This window comes from Chiroxiphia lanceolata, chromosome 6 (assembly GCF_009829145.1).
Source record: "Chiroxiphia lanceolata isolate bChiLan1 chromosome 6, bChiLan1.pri, whole genome shotgun sequence".
In the NCBI taxonomy this organism is placed as follows: domain Eukaryota; kingdom Metazoa; phylum Chordata; class Aves; order Passeriformes; family Pipridae; genus Chiroxiphia; species Chiroxiphia lanceolata.
In genome coordinates this window covers 52,835,950-52,856,998 of record NC_045642.1, presented here as the reverse complement: position 1 = coordinate 52,856,998, position 21,049 = coordinate 52,835,950, and the positions used below count along the sequence as shown (strand labels likewise).

The window sequence follows — 21,049 nt, the reverse complement described above, 5'->3', positions numbered from 1 at the left end:
TCATAAGGCTGAAACCTTTGTACAAGAGACTCTTTTTTTTTTTGCACTGCCAGCAGCACAAAGAAGTAAAGAGATATATAGAGAAAGGTATCACTTTATTTTGGTTCTTTGGATAGCACTTACACGCAAGCCCATGTCTTGATTTACCTTTAATCTGGTTCTCAGATGAAGCAATCATGGCTCAGAGACTGGCTGGGCATCAGGCTACTTGTGGGATATAGTGAGTGATTGCTTTCCAGCAATTTTTTTGTGTTTTCTTCCTCTTTCCTTCACTTTTCAAACTATCTTTATCTTAATTTACAAGTTTTCTCACTTTTGCTCTTCCTATTCTCTTCCCTCACCCCACTGGAGGAGAAGGAGTGAGTGGCTGTGTGGTACTCAGATGCCAGGTGGGGTCAGTGCACCACAACAAGGAACCTGAAGAAGTACATGTCAGGAACATGAAGACCAAGGGAAACCACTAAGATACTGGAAAGGGCATATTTAATATTCACTAACTTTCCTGGGAAACTCTAGGTTCACACACTGTTTATGGTTTAGAAATAACACAAAAAGATTAATCTAAATATGAAAACCTGTTTTACTTGAAGTGTTTTAGAATATATCTTTGTCCAACTCTTGGAGCTTTGTAAAAAAAGAAAGCTCCCAATGTTTGCTAAACAGAAGAAACTAAGTTCACTAAAGAAACTAATTTCATTATTAGAGCAGTAGGCAGAGAAAGGAGATAGGTTTTAGGTAACATTACCTTTCACTGTTCTTTTTACCACTAGATGAACTGCTGGTGGAACCAGTGCGGTTGCGACTCCCTTTGGAATCTCCATAGCTTTCCCTCCGACCTCCTGGGGACACACGCTCAGCTGAACTGGTTCTCTTAATGGTGCTAATAAAAAAAGGAGCAGGTTTTACAGTGGCACTTTTAAAAGTATGTATGTCTATGATAAATATTTTTGAGAAAGGTATCAAGTAGATTGTTGACTCTAAAAAATAACTACAACTTTGTTTTTAAGTATAACTTGGTTTGTTAAAGAGCCTACATAAGAGTTTTGCTGAGTACCTGGTGCAACAGAAACAAACACACTGCTCTATTCTTAATCATAAAATAGAAGATGGGCTAAACCAATTTCATAAAATAAGCTGCAATATCTATTTTTCCAGGTCTCATTTCAAATCTCTGACTACCACTTCACATTTCGGAACTTTTAGATTCTCTTAATAAGTGAAAAATTTAAAAAGAAAGCATATTACCTGACACCTCCAGCCAGACTACAGAGAATGCCAGAAGTAGGTCAAAATTTGAACACAGCCAAGCTAACTTTGGGTCTTCATTCAGTATCAATTATTCTGTAGTTCAAAGATAGTTTTAACATACTCCAAACTGCAATTAATGGTGAGTTAGCCTGCATCTTTTTGTTAGCTTGTCAAAAATGTATGCTTCCTACTTACATGTATGAATAGATTAGATTCCCCACATCTCCTGACAGGGGAATTTCTCAAAGGCTTAAAGCTTGCCTTACCCTCTCACTCTTCAACCATCCTTCCTGCCAAGATAGCTATCAGGGAGCTCTTGTGAGATTTTGCAGCACCCTTTAGACATCCAGCTCTCTCTGATGGAAAAAAGTGGGCCCAAACACAAGCAGTGTTACTTGGTAAATTAAGAGATGCTCACTCAGAGCTTACACCTAATAAGAGACAAATTGTTGTGGTTATTCCTTAGTCCAAAGTACTTCCCCTAAAGCAGTGCTTCCTAGCAGAAGAGGGAGCAGTTGATGCCCCAGTGTGGGTGACTCTTTTCACTTTGCTGCACTCCCTTGGCAGCAGAGAGGCTCAGGCAGTGGTGCCCTGGCTGAGGCAGGAGTCACCTCCACCAGCTGAACCACAGGACTCAGTGTCAGGGTCTCGTTTCCCTTCAGTCCTGTGCTGTTTTCTCCCTTCAAAAAGCAGCATGAAAATGTCCCCTTTACCCACAACATCCCCACAATAAATAACCACCTTCAGCAGTTCTCTCACTCCACGAGCCATGGAGACCAATGATTGCTTTCAAGCTCACATCTCTCTACTCAAATCCCAAGCACTGTGAAAACTCCAGTTCTTTCTGTTCTTGCTCCTCCAAGGCCCAGTCTCATCCAGTCACACCTTTTATCATCCCCAGCCATCTTCCCCTTGACCTCTGTACACCTCCAGGGATGCTCTGCTTACCAGAATGTTCATCTCAAGCATCCTTGAGGACCACTCTAAACTTCCCCATCAGCCCCTAACAACTCTCCCTACCCTATTATCTCATTCAGCTCCTCTGGTTCTGTCCCACTTTATGTGTGGTGTAAGTTGGCTCTTCATAACTACAGGAAACAAGACAGACCTTTCTGTCTGGTCAAAAAATGCTCAGCTTACCAACTGTACACTACAGTTGATACACTTCACTGTTTGGGGTTTTTTTTAAATATATTTATTCCTGCTCTCCCATGTATTTTTACCAGCAAGGAGGGGAATGTTTCAACTCCTTAGCTGAGGTTCAGCTACAGAAACAACAGGAACACCCAAACCAGAGTCTTTCTGCAAAGCAATCAGCCTTCTGAAAAGAAGGTAGCCCCCATCCAGGGGCAGATCTGCAGAGCAGATGCATGTTAAGATGCATCTCAGGTAGCTCGACAAATAAAACCTTCTGGAACATGCGATGGTAGGACAGATGTTCAGTGCTGCATTCTTGTAATAAAAACAAGCTTCAAATGATTAAGCTGAAATTAAAAAAAACTGTTTCTGCAGAGAAAGCAATGTAAGAGAGCAAGCAGAATGCAAAATTACAGACAGGCACAGAACAAAACACATTTATAGGGCAAGGGAAAAGACAGCAACAAGAATGTAATTCTGTCTTCATTTCAGAAATGTGTCTCCTACACTAGCCTAACATTATCCAGGTCATCTCAATGCCAAATGCAAGACAAAACCTTCGCTAGTAAATTAAAGAATATAGTGTTAACATTTAACTGTTCTCCTTGCATCTCATAAAACTATGCAATTTAATACTACTCCAGTTAAAAAAAAAATAAAGCCTTGATATTGAAAATGTTTACTCCACATGAAATAGCTTTATTAGCATGAGTCCTTCCACTATTATATACAGTAATTTCAAAAACATCCTCTCTCTGTGATTTTGGAGGATCAAACCTTTATTTTGGCATCTTTTCCTGGTTAAGGAAATTTCAGCGTAGGCTGATGTTGATGCATATTTTTCTGGTTAAGCAAAAGAGGCGTCAACATCAGCCTACACTGAAATTAAATTAAGGAAATTATCAAATTATACTAATCTTAGAAAAAATGTAAGTTACAGAAGCAATTTGAAAATAATTTTAATGTTGCCTGGGGTTTTATTTTTATAGCTATCAACATTCAAAAGATGAACTAGTGGATAAAAAAATGAAAGGGTGCGACTAAAATGTAAAACTGTAATTCCATCTTCTTTCTGAGTAATGAAGTCTCATATCAGTATAAAAACTACTTTTACACAAGGACAGAATTTTTTTAAACCCTTCTGGTTTATGTCCGTTACTGCTTAAACTGATTAGTAATGCTATCTTCTGACAAATTTTATTTTAAACTTTCAACAACAACAAAAGCCAAGTGACAAGTATTAGCAGGTGGTTGGAAAAGAGGATTATAATTCCATTATTTTAACTCAATTTTGGCATATACACGTTTGGCAGCTATAGTGTTAAACACCAGTGATTATATCCATGGCTACAGTAGATACCCTGTCACCTGAGGAAGAATTTAAAATTACAGAAAGTATTCATTTAACTTACAGGTTTGTAAAAGTATAACTGGATTCCAGAATTTGAATTCCACATCAGTGATATAAAAGGAGAGCATTTTCAATTATTTAAAAAGTTATCATTCAGTAACGTGATTTTTAATTTGTTTAAGACAGTAATGTGGTCTAACACCCCTATAATAAAAATTATGTTAGTATGAGATAATGCAGATACTATCACTGAAATTATTACTATCTAAATTTTGCAATGCATTTATCAATGATGAGAAAGTTTTAAACATGTACTTGTGAAAATGTTAAAAATGGTAATAATAATTACAGTTCTACCATGTTAATGCTTGCATTAAAACAGCCACTTTCTAGGTGTTGAAAAGAAATGGAAAGGAAAAACAACTGAATTTCAACACTACAAAGCTTTAAGGATCCCTCACCTTAGAGCAGGTTTTTTCAGTTTGCATGCATTGAGAAGATTCACAGACCTGCTTAATCCAGGTTGAGAGGTGCGTAAACAAAGCAGAATAAAAAGTGAATGCAACAATACAATGTGGAAACAAGACATTTACAAGACTTACATTAAAAGACATAATTGCATGCTTTCAAGATATGAAGTCACGTGCAAGAGTAAACAACACAGTGCTTATTGACTCAGATGTTTGATCATTTCAAACCATACATTTCAGAACACCAATGTATCTTTGAATGACAAAATCTCAGCAGTGCCCCAATAGACTGACCATTTGTAAAGCGACTCAAAATCAAAATAAAATAAAAATCAAAGAGGCTATCAGAAGAAACAAGACAGATGATCCAGCTAGAAGACAAAGACCATTAAAAAAGCAACAATAAAGACAAGAAAATAAATCCTTATATATGTGTGCATATACACTGCATAGCATGAGTGTTTCAGGTGGTTGCATTACTGAATTGTGATGAACAAATCTGGTCAAAATTAAAAAGTATATACTTAATTACCAAAATTATTTGGGAAAATATGAAAGTTTTTTAATAAAAGAAATTAAAAAACAACACATAATGTCTTAAGACAGTAACTGATGACATTAATATTTTGAAACTTGTCTAGCACTCATTCTGACCCTCATTTAAATCAATTAGAATAAATTCAGAAATTACATATGACTTTAATTTCATTATGCCTTTGAGTAAAATGCTCTAATAACTTTAATTGTTAGAGATACTGTGAAGTGGCATAATAGTTTTGCCACCCGAAGTTCAATGGAGAGGAATTTCTTTTTTAATTTATATTCTGATTATTTTAAAACATTTTCTTTGAGAGTCAAATGTTAAATAGAACACTTAATTGCAGGTTTGATAAAGAGTTTGTGTGTGTGCCAGTTACAAACCATCGCTGCCCCCAGAACAGAAAGCAAACATTAATTCCAGGCGACTGAACAATTTCCTAGGGGCCATGTGTTTAGAGTTTAGAACAGGAATTTATCATATAAAAGTATTTTATTCTCCCTACAAACAAAGCTCTTTATGTTTTCTTTGTTCCTGCTTCTTCCTTTTGATCTCCATTGTCAGAGTTTTACACCATTGTAATACTTTGAAATCTGCTGGGGGAGAAAGAATGACTGATTGTCTTCTTTTGAAAGGCAAAGTATGTGCTAGCTTGCAGCCTGCAGCAGCATCCCTACTGGGAAAGGTACTGTCTGCATTCTCCTCCTTTATTTTTTTTTTTTTCCTTTTTCCCCCTCAACTCTTGGAAACAAAGCTATCCTAGACGAGTCACAAAAACCTAGATTTTAATAGGGAACACAAACCATTACTACTATGTGCTGGCCAAATTCCAAAGACAACTTTACTCTTAAGCAGCAAACTTCAAGCCACATCACATGGAAAACGAAGAGCGCAGAGGGAAGGGAAAGCTCTGCTCATGATATTCTAAACTTATCTTATTCAGAATGAAAACTTCAAATAATTTTTCTAAGCTCAAAGTTCAGAATAAAACTATGGTAGCATTCAGAAAGCTGGTACTCAAAATAGTCTATACATGTCTACATCATAAAATTAGTAAATATATTAAAATCAAATCCTCTGATCAAAGTTTTTGTGAAGATAATGTGGAAACACCTTACAAAGGCCAGACAATTCTTGATTGTGTCTCTGTGCCAGGTGATTGTTCAGCCCACCTTAAAATCACTTCAGCTCTTTGTTAGCTGGCTTGCACCCGCAGCTGTCCAGTGGTGTTCACATGGCCCCCAGCACCTGAGTGCAGCAGTGCCTTTGGTGCTCAATCAGAATTTTTGGTTCCAGGACCACCAGGCTTTCTATCTTGCACTGTATTACCACCATATGTTTTTATAATCCAATTGATCTACGATCTGGATTTGTGCTTTTGCTCTATTCAGGTTATTTCATTCCTTCCTTAACTTGGATAATTGGGTATTGACTGTATGAGATCTGAATGCTGAAGGGGGTTTAGTGCCCTCAATTCTAATTGAAGGCAGAGTCAGTTGAGGTTACTCAACACTTTGCAAGATCTGGATCTAATTATCACATTAGACCCTCTAACAACCTACCGATATCCAGAGATACATGTTTTACATATGGAAAAGCAATATGCATAGAGGTTAAATGATTTGCATAAGGTCATTGAGAGAATATGTGGCTGAACTCAAATAAAAGCCTGCTAGTTCCACCCTTTCAGCCTGGAGCCTTTTTTGTTACCTCCAGTTTTACATTCCTGCCAGAAGAAGTCATTTCCATTTCAAATATTAAATGGGAAATCAGAAAATGTAGTGAACTCTGAACCACATCTCCTTGGTAATCCAGCAAGGCAGATAAGCTGTATACCAATGGGTGGGTTCAAATGACTTAACCAACACATTTAATACAGTTATTGTATGAAATGAGATTGTGTCTGCAGACATACCAGTAAATACATCCATTTCTAAGCAGTGGAATGTATGGATGCACACCTAGTACCCACGCAGACTATTTGCATTTATTTACATATACAATGCACAACATACTGTTTCAAGACACAAGACTGGTGACATTTCAATTGGACATCATACACTCAACCTAAATTGTGAAAGTATCAGAGAACAGAGGAATCGGAAATTATTTGATTGTAAGCCCACTTTTCATATGGCAGTTCAGTAACACATGTGTGAAGGATCCCATTCACCTGGATTTTCTTTTGAAAATAAGGTCACAGGAAAGAAAAAAATAGAAAATTATATTTTCTACTACAGTAATCCAAGCAGATATTTGTCAATCCCAGTAGCAGACCAAAAGTTTAGAAGATGTCTCAGCAAAAAAAAAAAAAAATAATTCCTTTCTTACTGTTGTTTTTAGCTTTTCTTTTACTTTTTGAATTTTATCTTTTTTCATATTTTGAAAAATTTCAAAATTTTCAATTCAGCACCTATGTAGTATAGGAAAACCACTAAAAGCATCCAAGCAGAAATTAGGTTCTAAAACATCTATAAACACTTAATACTATTTAGAGCTGCTGTGCCACATGACCATATTTTGGACTAAAGAATACCTACACTGCAAATTAACTGTAGTTCTGAGATCAGTTTATAAGAAGAGAGCACTGCTTAGCAGACTTCAGAATTGAAAAAAAATCATTCAAAGTTTCACACCATCTATAAACTGTGCAACACTGAAAGAAGCTTCTAACACAAATAAACAAATCCTACTCCTTGAAAAAGGACACTATTTGATATTGCTGATGTATTTCCATTACTGTTTTATGCATAAACAGATATAGTTCCTGATGAAAGAAGGGTCCAATATAAATATGTGAATTAATTCATCCTAATGGATGCATAATGAATTAGTCTACTTGACTGTTTACAAGAAAGCTATTTGGAACACTTACTGTATCATCTTTGAATACTGAATAAGTTGAACACTATACACTGTAAAACCATGATATCCCATCAGTTACTTTAAGGTTTATTATCAAATGATTAGAGAATAATTTATCAAAATGAAGTTTTGTACAGTAGTTCCTTACCATTCCACTCTCTTCCTCTTGAAATATATTTATAGGAAAGGCCCAGAAATACGCTTTAATATAATTAAATAAAAGTAACATTAAAGAACAACATTTGCATATTAAAGACAATCCACACAGAACTTTAGAGCATTTGAAGGGAACAGTAATTCCACAACACCTGAATTTATGACTGTTTTTTTCAGAATGTGAAGTAACCCTGCTCTCCTAAATACTCTTAATAAGTGTCCACCTAGTTCAGCAAAACTGCCCAAGTGTATTTTTACTTTTCCAAAAACTGAATATATATTTTCATGCTGCATATTTAAAGCAACTTCAGCCAAGTTTCTTCAGCAAAGAGAAGGGACAAAGCACAATAAAAGGACATTAAATATTTATCCCGTGGAAGAATTTCTCATCCAGGAACCAAGACCGTCTAAAAATACTCCCTAATGATGTTCTATAAAGACTTTCCCACTCCCACTCTGGGTATCCAGACTGCACATGGGTTAGGTGGAAAGGCTGCGTGGTGTCACTTATCCACAGAGATCCTAAGCTAGGATAATGCCTACAGGCTACAGGCAATACTAGATGGACGACTTGAATTACGTAAAGGATTTCTCTATTCCCAGAATAGAGAGAGCACAAGTATGATCCTGATCTGCACTTCATCCACCTTATTCTGGGGCAGAAAGTCCTATGCTGAACCTTACAGACAGAGCAGAGAGACTCAGGAATCACATCCTCTGTACGCAGGTGAAGTCTGCCAACGCTTGTGCTCCCACAGGTTTTAGAATTACTCTTGAAACTTAATTAGGGAGAATGAAATTACAAGAATTACTAAGAAAAAAATACTTTGTATAGAAAAAAATGTGTTTTAAAATTCAGTATATACAAAATAGTACTCCTTTTTAAACACAAATAAATTTTCTTTTTCTAAAAGGCAAGTTCTTTCACCCATTTTCAAATTTCTGATAATATAATTCTGATAATGGAACAGTTTAGACAGTATTTGGTTTCCTGCTCTTATCTTAAGGGCCTGTTCAGGCCAGCCTGCCAAAACCTACAGCTGCAGTGAGCTCCAGCTCATAAGAGCTCACAGGAGTTCATTTCTGTGGCACAAACAAATATGGTATTTTCCAATTTTAATTGTGCACAGTATAGCTTCTCTCTTCTCTACAATAACAAAACCTGGAGTTTCCTGAAAATCAATCCCCTTCAACACAGTAATTAAGAGTCACATATCCTTAGTCACCATCTCCCCTTTAAGGAAAAATTCTCTTTACAAGAGAGACGTCAGATCTTAGGAGGTTAATGCTCTCATGTCTACAACCTGTCCTCCTCAGAGCTGACAGCATCATCACTACAAAAAGATGATGATGACACACAAAAGAAATGTACCAAAAAAACCCCGAAACCCCACACTATTATCCTTTACAGACAAACCCTGCAGCAGATTAGCACCACAATAACTGCCACGTATAACTTGAACTTGCTTCACCCAGTCCATTCCATTCCTTATAACCTAGATGTATAAAACATTTAGCCTACTTAAAAACAACTACACACAAAGCAAATTGAGACAGGGTAGTAATTTTTAAAAGGACTTAAATACAGGCTAATGGCAAGATATCTAAAGATGGATGTTTTCATTTGCATAAATATGTGCTAGGCACAGAATTTTCCTCCTCCCCAAGATGCTTCTAACACTGCACATGCAGTTTCTATGATAATTTTCTTAGTGAGAGAAAACCACCAAAGGTAACACTCTGATTTGTAATGATAGCCCAGTTTCTCTGCAGATTATGTCTTTTCTACTAGCTAATAAAAGAATTCTTGCACTACTTTTCACATCATGTTGGGCAACAGCACAGTAGAAATTCTTTATTCTCTTTATGCTAGACTCTACTAGCAAGAAAACAACACAAACCAGTAAGACCAAGCTTTGTGCATTCTTTCAATACTCATGGTAAAAACCTTAACTGTAATTAGGATGAATAAATGTAAACCCTCTTAGAATGAAATCCATCTACTTTTCTTTCTGAACCAAATATTTAGACTGCTGCTTTGCAAGTAAGAAAAACTACATATCTAGAAGGTTAAAAGAGGAGCTATAACATGTTTTCAATTCTATGGTTAGAAGGTTTCTCATAGATGCCTACCTTTTTGCTGCTGGTGGTACAGTCTCCTTTCTGGTTCCTGATGGAGAAGGTAAAGAGCCACTTGGTTTCTTTGGTAACACAGTTCCATTATTAACTGTAGTCCTTAAAGGCAGGGTTTGTACCAGTGGTCTTGCTGTTAAACAAGCATAAGACAAAATCATTGTTTTCATTTGCTTCTCTGTTTTTTTTTCTCCCTCAGCAAACTACATTAGAGTATTTTAAATTATCTATGTAGTGTGCCATTTTTGTTTCACTACTGCCAAATTCAGCATAGATGAGGGTTTTAACAATTAGGAATTTATTATTATTAAATATTTAATAATAATAATAATCACAATCTTATCAAGTCAATCATAGCATATGGCTTAAGCACACAATTCTATAACCTCTCTCATTTGTAAAATTCTGTCCTAGATCAAGGAGCTTACTGGTAAGCACAAAAGCAGTTGTTGCCATCAAAAACAATCCTGCTTTCTCCAAACAGCGTAAGTCTGGATAGTGTCCAGATAAGTGCTAGAAATGACGGCAAGTTGTCATCCCAGTAACTCCTGCTCTTCACTCCTCAGTACTCCTGAAGGTTTTTGACAAGCAAATTATCTATTAAGAAATCCCTATTCCCCAAAAAAGGTGTTCTTTCAAAGAATGTGGGCTTATATTTGACAAAAAGGAATTGTACCCTTTATTCAGAAAAAGCAATTGAAATCAGCAGAAGAGTGGAGTTAATAAGCCAGTATTATCTACCTACGTTCTTCTGATTAAATGTTGGCTCAAAAAAGGATATACATGTCATAGCTGTAATTAATATGAGAATAACAGAAAAGTCCCATTCAAGTAAAAGTTAGTTACAAAACAGTGTTTAAAACTGCAAGCAGTGAGTACAAACATGAAAACTACTGTGGGTCATAGCCTCGAAACACAGATACAAACATGACTAATGCTCTCTCTACAACAGGGAAAAAAGAGCTTGAATCACTTGAAATTTGACAGGACTTTGTATTACAAGCCTGTTTTGCAAAGATGCCAGAAGCCTCTGGGTTCAAACACCACCTGAGAGAAGGCAGCAGTCACTTTAGGAACATAAGATAAAATTTCACTGAACCTGGAGAGGATGGCACAGAGAATACCTATAAAATGTTCTTCAAAAAAAGAGTGTCAAGGATAAGAGATCTAAAAAGCTAAACTGAAACTACCAATTGTATACAGTCCTAAGTTACATTGTAACATCTTATTGTAGCACTGACAGCAAATATTTATTGACTTGTTCATCTGAAGTTTTCATATATTGAACAAAAGAAGATAGATCTGAAAGTCTGTGCCTTGAGAAGATTAGGTCAGTAAATATCATCTACTAGGGAATGCAACTTTCAAGACAAATTGTCTCTTAAAACTTTGTTAGAATACACACTTACTTGTTATGTATTCATTATTTATTTGTTCAGAGCAGAGAAATTCAGAAAACAACCTATATGGAAATACCAAAGGAATGAGGCTCATTTGGCTTAGAAGAGTGAATGATCATAGGAAAACAGGTCAACAGACATAAAAAAGGAATAAAATTTCCTCCATGCTCACTGAGGATGCCTTCCAGCCCTGGCTTTCATGATCTATTTTAACAGATTAATTTTGTGTGGAATTTACTTGGCTTCTCATGCCTCTGTTTTTTTTATTAAGAGATTCAGATATCATAATTCCATTTACTTCTACAGTATTCATTTTTCCAAGTTAAATTCTTTTTACAGTTTTGTGCTGGATGCTCTGCTGCTTGTCTCCTGACTAATTGCTGCACTGCCATAATTAACCTGTATGTATAAAACTGAATCTGCTGCACACTACAGAATCACAGGTAGCTACAGTTGAGCAGTCGTGGACTTGTTTCCGGGCAAACTTTCCGTAGCTCACAAAACTTTAATGAGGCTTTGAGATGACAAATTAGAACAGCAATTAAAGTTACATAAATAAATGATTAAAATATTTTCCTTCTTTATAGTTATATAAAAAAAAAAAGTCTATTAAAAAAGTAGCTGGAGTGAACCAGTTGGAGTGTGCTTACTCTCCTAACCTTATGAAATCAAAACTAGCAGCAGCCACGATTAAACCTCGCAACCTTTAACAGAGAGTTTGCTTCAAATCCAGCACCAACCCACAATCCACACTCCTGGAACTAGAGGTCATCTAGTGTAGAAAACACCACCATGAAACTCTTACATAGCACACAGAAAAACTATGCATTATTCAATTAATCCTCTGTTTACTCTGGAGCTATTTAGTTTTATTTACAACACCTAGTTCACACCAGTGGTAACTGGCATCAAAGTCACACAACCCCAAACATGCCATTGCTGTTAGAAGTCAGTAACTCAGACACATTGTTATGACTGCTTTGTCAGTAGTGATTATTTTTAAGATCTGGTGCTTCAAGATCTTACCTGTGGTAGCAGGACTGACAAGTTTATCAGCCTCAGCAGCAGCTTTTTTAATCATACTCTGATCTATGGATTAATAGGGCTGTTAAGTTTACAAACAAACCAAAAATTGCAAAAGGAAAGAACAACAAACACAGGTAAAACAAAGGCAGGAAGCCATACTGAACTCCACCAAGTAATTGAATTAAATAAGGAAGGAGGAAAAAATAATAAAAAAACCCCCTAAACAAAACCTCAAAACACATTAGTGAAAGAGCTCCACAAATGGACCAATAAGCCACTCCCTTTCCATGATGTACACTGCTTTTAAGCTGCTTAGCTCAAGTCTAGAACAAGAACACACACAAAGACTGACAACAAGCTCAACATTTTTCCATTATAGATTTGAAAGTCTGAAAGTTGAAATCTTTAAATCAAGTTTAAATCTGAAGTACTAAGAAAAACAAAGTAATTTGCCCATGAAGCTTCTTGTTCCAGACTTTAAACAGTACTGAGAAACCTGTTTTTCCAAAGGCACGGAGATCCCTAAACACACACACACTTTTAATCCTGATATACTTCATCTGTGGATCAAATTAAAACAGCAGCAGACAGTATGCTTCCAACCCCCATTTGCATGGACAAGAATTCTGTGACATTCTGAGACCTTATTCCCCTTTTTAAAATACTGAATGTGGAATCAGTCATTAAATGATAAAGTAAACAGATCCAGTCCATGCAGCCCAAGTGGTAAAGCACGAGAAGCCACCACTCCAGCTCCTCCCTTGTCTAAGCAAACCCCTCTCCTTGCAGTCTCCATCAAGAGTCTCTGTAACCCTATTGCTAGCTAAAATACTTATGCTAAGTAATTGCATATAATTTGTTACACAGTAGTTGTGCCTACTATAGGAAAGACAGGCCATCATGTAAAATGTATCATATTTGACAAAACAGCTGGAAGAAACAAGTGATTGGAATACTTCAGATTCTCTTTCATGTTTATAATTCATGTTTAATAAGGTTGACTACACTGACACAACTGATGTACAGAAAAATTAAAGTTCTTTACATAAACTGTCACAATAGTAATTATTTCCAGAAATTAGGTGGGTTTAGTTGGCAAGTACCAGGACTCGTTTTGGTAGTTTGCAATGGAAGAGCAATTAAGATTTGTAGTCCTCCATTTGCATCATTACAGCAAAACTTCTTACACTGTAATTACACACACATGGTAAGAAGCAGTCATGTCATATATACATTTAAAAAAAACCCAACAAACCACAAACAACCAAAAGACCCACAAAACCAGTCATAGAAGGCAGAGGGAAAGGCTTACAGCAGCTTTTCTTCAATGTATGTTGAACTATGGCTCTAATGATCTGCCATGACCAAGAAAGCCTCTCCTGATTTAGAGTTTATCTCTGCTCACAGAATCCATGAAAATCTGGTCTGTATTTTGCTAAGTAAAGCCAGCGGGCAAGAAGAACAGATCTGGTTACAACTCGGTAATGATTACTAGACTTTATTTCCTCCACGCATCAGATAATATCTATTTTACAGGCAACATGAACCCTCTTAATCCCTTGTACAACCAGATTTGATGGAACATTTTATCACAGTGGAGGCTATCTTTAGCAACATTTAACTTATCTGATATTTAATTTTTTTCAAAAAAGACAAAATGAGGAGATGACAACAGAAAGGGAAGAGTACACAAGAACAAGACAACAGATATTTACTGCATGTTCTCTCTGACAACTAGCATGATATACAACCAACTAATAATTTCGCTCTGTAATTATGTCCCTTTGACCTTTCCTCATCTCCTGATACAAAACTTTGTGACAAACATGACATCTCAGTTCAGCAAATTAATTGGTTCCCTACCTAGTCTGTTAAATCAATGCCAAAACTGAATTTGAAAGCTGACTGTTGCAAAGTCACAAATACATAATTGAGATGAAAGGAAGTCCTAACTTCCAGCTGAGAAAAGTACTAATCCATAGTTGCATAACATACTTCTGATGCAAATTAAGGTTTTGTCTTATATACCAGTACCCCAAAAGAAACAATTTCTTAACTTAGACAACAGAGAGCCTGTGAGGTCAGTCATACTTACTTTCTACTATTCTTACTCCTAAGACCTCTCAAAAATACTTTGTGCATTTCTGCTAAGCTGAACATAGGCAGTGTCCCAGGCCTCTGTGGCCTCACAGACTACAGTAAATCACACTGGTTGGGTTTTAGCCAACCTTTGTAACTGCGAAGCGTTGGACGTTCAAGTCCACCTTTTCTGATCTGTGCACAGACAAATCTGTTCCTGCAGAGCAGGAACCATGAGAGAGCACACTGTGGCACATGTGACACAGCACAACATTCTGTCACACCTGGCACCTTGCTGGCTCTGGATCTGCTGCTCTGGAACATGGTCAGGCAACAACCACAGCTCTACCTTTCCTCCATAGCTGAGCACTTGGTGTTGCACCATCTCCTCAGTCATTGTCACCTCTGTGCTGGCTTAGAGCTGTCTTATGTCTGCATCATCCAAAGACACTTAAGATACTTTCAATTTAATTTTAATGCTATTTTACTTAAGTTTAATTCATTTTTCAGATTAAAAAACCCCCAACCTATTAAGAGTTTCATTCACAGAAAACAATGTACTCCCTAGAGAGTTTATAAACTAATCTTGATCAAAAGTAAAGAAGTGGCAGCAATGGTTAAATTTAGATTGTGGATTAAGCACTAAGAACATGTAAATACTTTGCTGGTTCATGTAAACTGTAGAAGACCATAGTTTTAAACATTTGGATTTGTATGTGTTCTCTTTAACAGGGTAAAGTCCAAATGTATTTCATTTAGAGTTTGGTTCGCTGATTTTGGGTATTTCAAGATGTAAAGAACAACCTATTTTAATACACACAAAACACTCATTGAATTGCACTACCTATTTTACATCTATTTGAAATGCAAACCTTTGGTAGGTCCTTTCTTGTTCTGCATGGCCTGCTGTTCCTCTGTAATATTCAAGCGTCGGACCACATCAGCAAGGGCAGATTTGAGCAGCTGGATGTCATCTTCCTGCATCTGGACACGCTGCTCCAGAGAGGCAATGCGATCTGTTACCTCCATACTGCTTGCAGCAGAGGCACTGTCATCTGAGCAAAACAGCAGAAAAAAATGCATTGTCAATAATGGACAGCCATCAAGGAATACCTTACATAACTGGCTGCAGGTAAAAGGAAGGCTTTTCCCAGACCTGATGACCTCTTGAGGAAGAAAGTTTTTAAGTGACCAAAAGGAAGAGATGGAAAAAAAAATAAATAACCAAATAAAGAAGATGAGCACTTGAGTAAGATGTGATGATGAGGTTGGCTTCAGGGTCACTTGTTAATCGGGCCCCACTACCAATTATCTACATGTCTGAACTGCAGTGATCAATCATCGCCCTTCACTGTTCTGCTCAACACAACATCCTGACACTGTCAGGTAGAGAGCTACATTTTCTGATATGCTACAAACCCTTCCAGAGTTTTCCTTCTCATATATGTGATAGAGATACATTACACATATGTGAGCAACAGACAGGCTTACACTTTTTCAAGTTATCATCCACAGACTGGAGAATAGACACTAACCCCATCTGCTAACTCTTAGTTTATACCACCAGCTTTGAGAACATTCCCTCTGACTGAAATAAAGACCTAAATAAATTCAGAATTACTCAGTAATTGTACTCTAAGCCTGCAAATTCTTAAAAGGGTAATTACTTTGCATACAATGAATGCACCCATTATTTGGAAATAACCCACAGAAGCTTTAAGCCTGCAACTCCCTGATGAGGACTACATGTTCTTTCCACTCAAAACTAGTAATAAGAATATTTTTCCTAAATGAGCACTTTTGTTCCACTGCAGCTCCTATCACATAGAAACACTGCAATGTCTTACAATATTAAGTTAGGAAAAAAAAAGAAGAAGGGAAGACAAAAGGAACACCAAAGATGTCTAAGTCAGTACCAATTAGAGAAAAAAAAAGTGCAGTTTTTAAAGAGCACTGCAAAATTTTATTTAACTAGGTGGCTTTGAAATCTAAAAACAATTTAGGTACTAACTTCCTGGATCATCTTCAGTAATGTTTGTCATGGATTACAGCTTTCAATTGACAATTGTACTCTAGAAAAAAATGGATATTTATGCTACTATCTGCAATCATAATTGACCTCTCACTCATTTCTAATGCAAGTCTGCAGCATGGATTTCTTCTGTTAAAGCTGAGCTCTCTTTGTGAAGAAGCTGGTATTTGTTTTCAATTCTTGTGTCCTTATTTCTCCTCCATTGCAAACCAGAGTTTTCCACTTATTTTGTAAAAGGGTATAAACCAAAAGTTAAATGGTTTGTGCATAATAACTCCTGATGAATTTTAAAACAAAGTGTTTCAAAAAGGAAAATAACAGTTTCTGAGTACATTTAAAAGCATATCCAAAAATGCTAATGCATAGATACTTTAAATCATAAGGCTCTAGGGAAAAATTGCATTAAATTTTTTTTTAACGATCTACTCATCTCCACCCTCAGACAGATTGTTTTTGACATCTGCTAATCAGCTGAGTTTTGGCTTCCTTACCCTTCACACCCCCAACAGCTATTTGTGGTTTCCAAAAACCAAATTAGAAACAACTCAGAAACAATATAATGATACTGACAGTCCATAAATAGCCACAGGCTAACATAGTTTAAATTTTGATTGTTAATTATGTTATAGGATTTTCAGGACTTACTTAAAATGTCAGCACTAGGATATTATTAGGCTGAACATAATGGCAAGGTAAGTATCCCGTTCTGAATGAACTAAATCAGAACTCAAGTTCCTGAAAAAAGCTGAAAAACTTTCTCCATGACAAAGCTTTCCAAACTTTGGCCTAATCAGATTTCTGCTCAGCACAGGACTCTGTCCTGCAGCTGTTACAGGTGATTAGTCCCCAAACTCAGATTAGCAGCAGTGCTGGCAGCAGTATGAGCTGCCTGCAGAACTTAACCTTTCCTCATACAAACAAAAGCCCCACGCTGCTCTAATGACTTTACACTTTAACTCAGCTGGAAATAACACAGATTAGCATACTGGACAATAGGCAACCAAATCAAAAGCTTGATTTAACCAATACAAGCCAAAATCAAACTTCAGCCATTCTGCCAAATTCAATACGATCAGGCATAGTTTTCCTCTGAATTCAGTCAACAAGAAAGAGCCAAATCCCAAAATCAGGGCAGAGAAGGAAACCCAGGGGAAAATCAGTTGGTGTTAAAACGATTCTAGCCCTTGTTACAAAAGAAAACATCCTCACTAAAGTATCAATTCCAGTAATTTTTAAGTGTGTAGAAACAGTAATTTTGTCCAGACATAAATCTTTGAGTGTTAAATCAGTGGCACTGGTTTATTTACAGTCCTGTAAGAAATCACTCCCACTAACAACTGTTAAGATGTCCAGTTCTCTCCCTTCTTCCCCCTTCTCCCAAGCTGCCACCATGACTCTTCCCCTCTCACCCTCACTGACCAACAGGCACCAGCAAACCCCTCCTCTGGTCACAGCATGTCTGTGCCTTCCACTATCATCATTCTTCCAGGTTTTGTAACATAGCCCTCATCTTTTTCTGTAACCTACAGCTTGTTTGCTTTTTATGGTGGTTATCCCACTGGATGCAGCTCCCTTCCAAGGATGTAGAAAAGAATAAAATTTGTAACAACTTTCAGGAAGATTGTATCTGAATACAAGATTTCTTCCAGTCCAATAACACTCCACTTTGCCTCCTCTTTGCATGCATATACAAGTAAGCTAGAAAAAAGACAGAGAATACAATAAAACTATGTTTTCTGAAGAATGCAAAGTTCAATTATAAAAAATAAGCATAACCTGTTTGTTATGCAAGTAGAGGATGGAATGTTCTTGCCATTGAGATCATTGTATCCCAGTATGTTGAGCAATAAAGTTGCAACTTCAACACAGCCAAGTAAGCCAAGTGATACGGTATCAGAAGAGAAAAAAAAAACAATTAATGCTATAAATTAACAAAACAACAACAAGAATGTCACATCAGATGTCACCTATTCTGCCCACACGAGCAAGAACAGTATCATTAGCCTAATTTGTGACCTGCCTCTGCAGTGTACCACTCATCCTCACAGCAAAGGACACTTGCAAGGAATATTTTAGCACACATTTGTAATGCAATTTGGAAAGGCATATGAAGGAGACTACAAATCCAAACAAATTGTCTTTGAGTGTTAGATCTACTTATCAGTCACTACCACCCCTTGCCCACAGACAGGCAAAAAAGACATCGTATCACCCACATGGGCAGCATCAACAGAATTAATCATTACCTCTTTTTATCAGTGGGAAGAGAAAGGACTTTACAGAGAAGTTTATGCAACGTGTTTTTAGAAATCTGCAGTGAGTCACTTTCTACAAGCATTCATTTCTTTTCACGGATTTTAAGGCAAGTCTAAATCATAAGTATCAAACATGTAAATTATAGAATGGTTTGGGTTGGAAGGGACCTTAGAGATCCCAGCCCCACTGTTGCAGGCAGGGAGTAAATCTACACCTTGTGAGATAAATGCCACCTACAACGTCCAAAATTAGATAAAACGAGGAGGTATCAATTCAGATGGTAATACGTATTTGTGGTAAAACTTGGAAGGAAGAGTCATTCGTCAGTTTTGCTTTGCTGAGATTCTGCAGGTTTCAAAGGGAAGGCAGCAAAAAAAGGGAATGTACTACATGCCCCTCTTTAAATTTTCCAACCAGCTAATCCATGATCTCATAGATTGGAAAGATTTCTCGTGGCAAACTAAAAGACAATACTGAGTCAGATGATTAATCTGCTTCCAGAGTGTACTCCAGTTTTTCAGCAATTTATTACTTGAGCTTAGCCAAATGTGAAGAAACAGCTGAAGCAAAGCCAACAACAGGACATGTATGCTGTTTACAAGAATGATTTCAATACTATTTCACTGTATGTAGGTTGAAGAAAAATTATGTACTTACACTATTAGTTAGAAGGAAGCCTATTAAAATGCATACTATTTTCTGTAATTTTTACCTTCTGAAAAACCTAAATCTAGACTGCACCTTAATGGTGTAGGAAATAATTAAAATAGACTTGGCATTTCCCCTGGCTCCCACCCCCCCCAGAAGAACTACTTCGTTAAACATATTTCACCTTTGAATTATGCAGACATTAATTTTGAGGCTGTCTTGTCCAGCTCAGACCACAGCAGCTGACTTTGCAGTGGAAACATTAGGTACCAATTCTCAAAAGACTGGCAAAAAAATTTGAGTTTATTCAATCTACATGGCCTCTTTGGAGCACTAATTAACAGGATAAAATTGTACATGAAGTCCTTCCAAACTTGTTTGCAACTGCGGTAGCTAGACACTTTTATAATACACTTTAAAAGCAGCATCTCAAAGTATTTGCAGAGTTGTCCCTGTATTTAGGTACTCTGCAGGATATCAGGAAAGAAAATGTAAGCCTTCAGAGGATAGCAAATTCCAGCAGTGGTCTTTGGCAAAAACTAAAGATAACCCACATGATGGAAAACATGGCAAAGGATAGCAGTGAAAAGGCAGCATCACCCACACACAGAGAAGCTCTTCTTCTAGCATAAAGATACAGATTGTGCCAGCAAGCCTGAACTGAGCTCAACTGTTAGGAACACTTTCCGTCACAGAGATATCAGTAAGTGTGTCACGTTCTGCACTTCTGAAATGAATTGGTACAAGTATTTACATTCCTTGGAAATTGCTATGAAACTTCAGGGCCACTGTTAGAGCCTTATTAAACATGCACATGGACAGAAGGGAATTCTCTACCCCAGCATGCAGCAAACTCCATGATAGAACACAGTAGCTATTAAGAAAGCCATGCCACCAAAAGAGAGGAAGTTAAAAGTAGTATTTAATAAAAAATAAGCAAACAAAACCTCTACAATCCTGCAGATGAATTCAGACAGGGACACGTATACACTGAATTTGACCCAGTACACTAGCAAGCAACTAAGAACACTAAAGATGCTACACTTCCAGAAACATTTTTCCACCAATAAAGGCCCATGGTTTTCCGACTCCACTGACTGCAAAACTGTCAGATGCGGCACATGTCACTCAACACACATTTGGCAACTTCCCCTTCTTCTTCCCACACCATCCCTGAGATCTCATGCAAGTAATTGAGAAACTTGAACTATTTCCTTCAAGCTCTCCTGGAGTCACACTACCACCAACTTTCAAACGACCTCTCTGCTTCACCTCTCTTGAGTCTGTACGTTTAGCCTGAAACTCTAGGAGTGCAGAAAAACATCCCTCTGTGGCAGGCATCTCCGACATCTTCAAAATCCTGCCCTCCCTTTTGAGTTCATTTCATGCATCTTTGAGTCTGGGGCACAGAAGTCAGACAGACAAGTAATTTGATAGATACAGTGTGTCTGAGTTGACAGCAACAGAGAGAAAAAGGAGAACGGGGAAGAGAGAGACAGCCATCCAACTTCTCGTGAAAGGAACACAAGCAGTTCACTGTGGCACAGAAACAGGGGAACGCAGCTCAACATTGTTTCCAGGCTTCAATGCAAGATCTGGAAAGTACCAAGTATTCTCCCTGTGGCAATTTCTGTGGCATACTGTCAGCGGTCATTTGCAGACCAGAAGACTCTCTGTACAAGAGAACAATGGGAAAATAAAACAGCAGGT

At 37.2% G+C, this 21,049-nt stretch overlaps 1 protein-coding gene across 10 annotated transcripts in view; it reads right to left on the bottom strand.

Moving 5' to 3' along the window:
- EML1 (EMAP like 1) overlaps positions 1 to 21,049 on the bottom strand; it is an 81,512-nt gene that overhangs the window by 38,663 nt on the left and 21,800 nt on the right. For 2 of the 10 annotated variants that reach the window (XM_032690346.1, XM_032690355.1), the window contains exons 2-5: positions 15,276 to 15,458; positions 9,899 to 10,031; positions 4,198 to 4,245; positions 746 to 880 (exon numbers count right to left, since the gene is read on the bottom strand). In XM_032690346.1, coding sequence (XP_032546237.1) covers positions 746 to 880; positions 4,198 to 4,245; positions 9,899 to 10,031; positions 15,276 to 15,458 — 499 coding nt within the window. Of the gene's footprint in view, positions 1 to 745; positions 881 to 4,197; positions 4,246 to 9,898; positions 10,032 to 12,324; positions 12,388 to 15,275; positions 15,459 to 21,049 lie in introns of those variants that run through there. The other 8 variants (XM_032690349.1, XM_032690347.1, XM_032690350.1 and 5 more) reach the window with 6 other exon arrangements.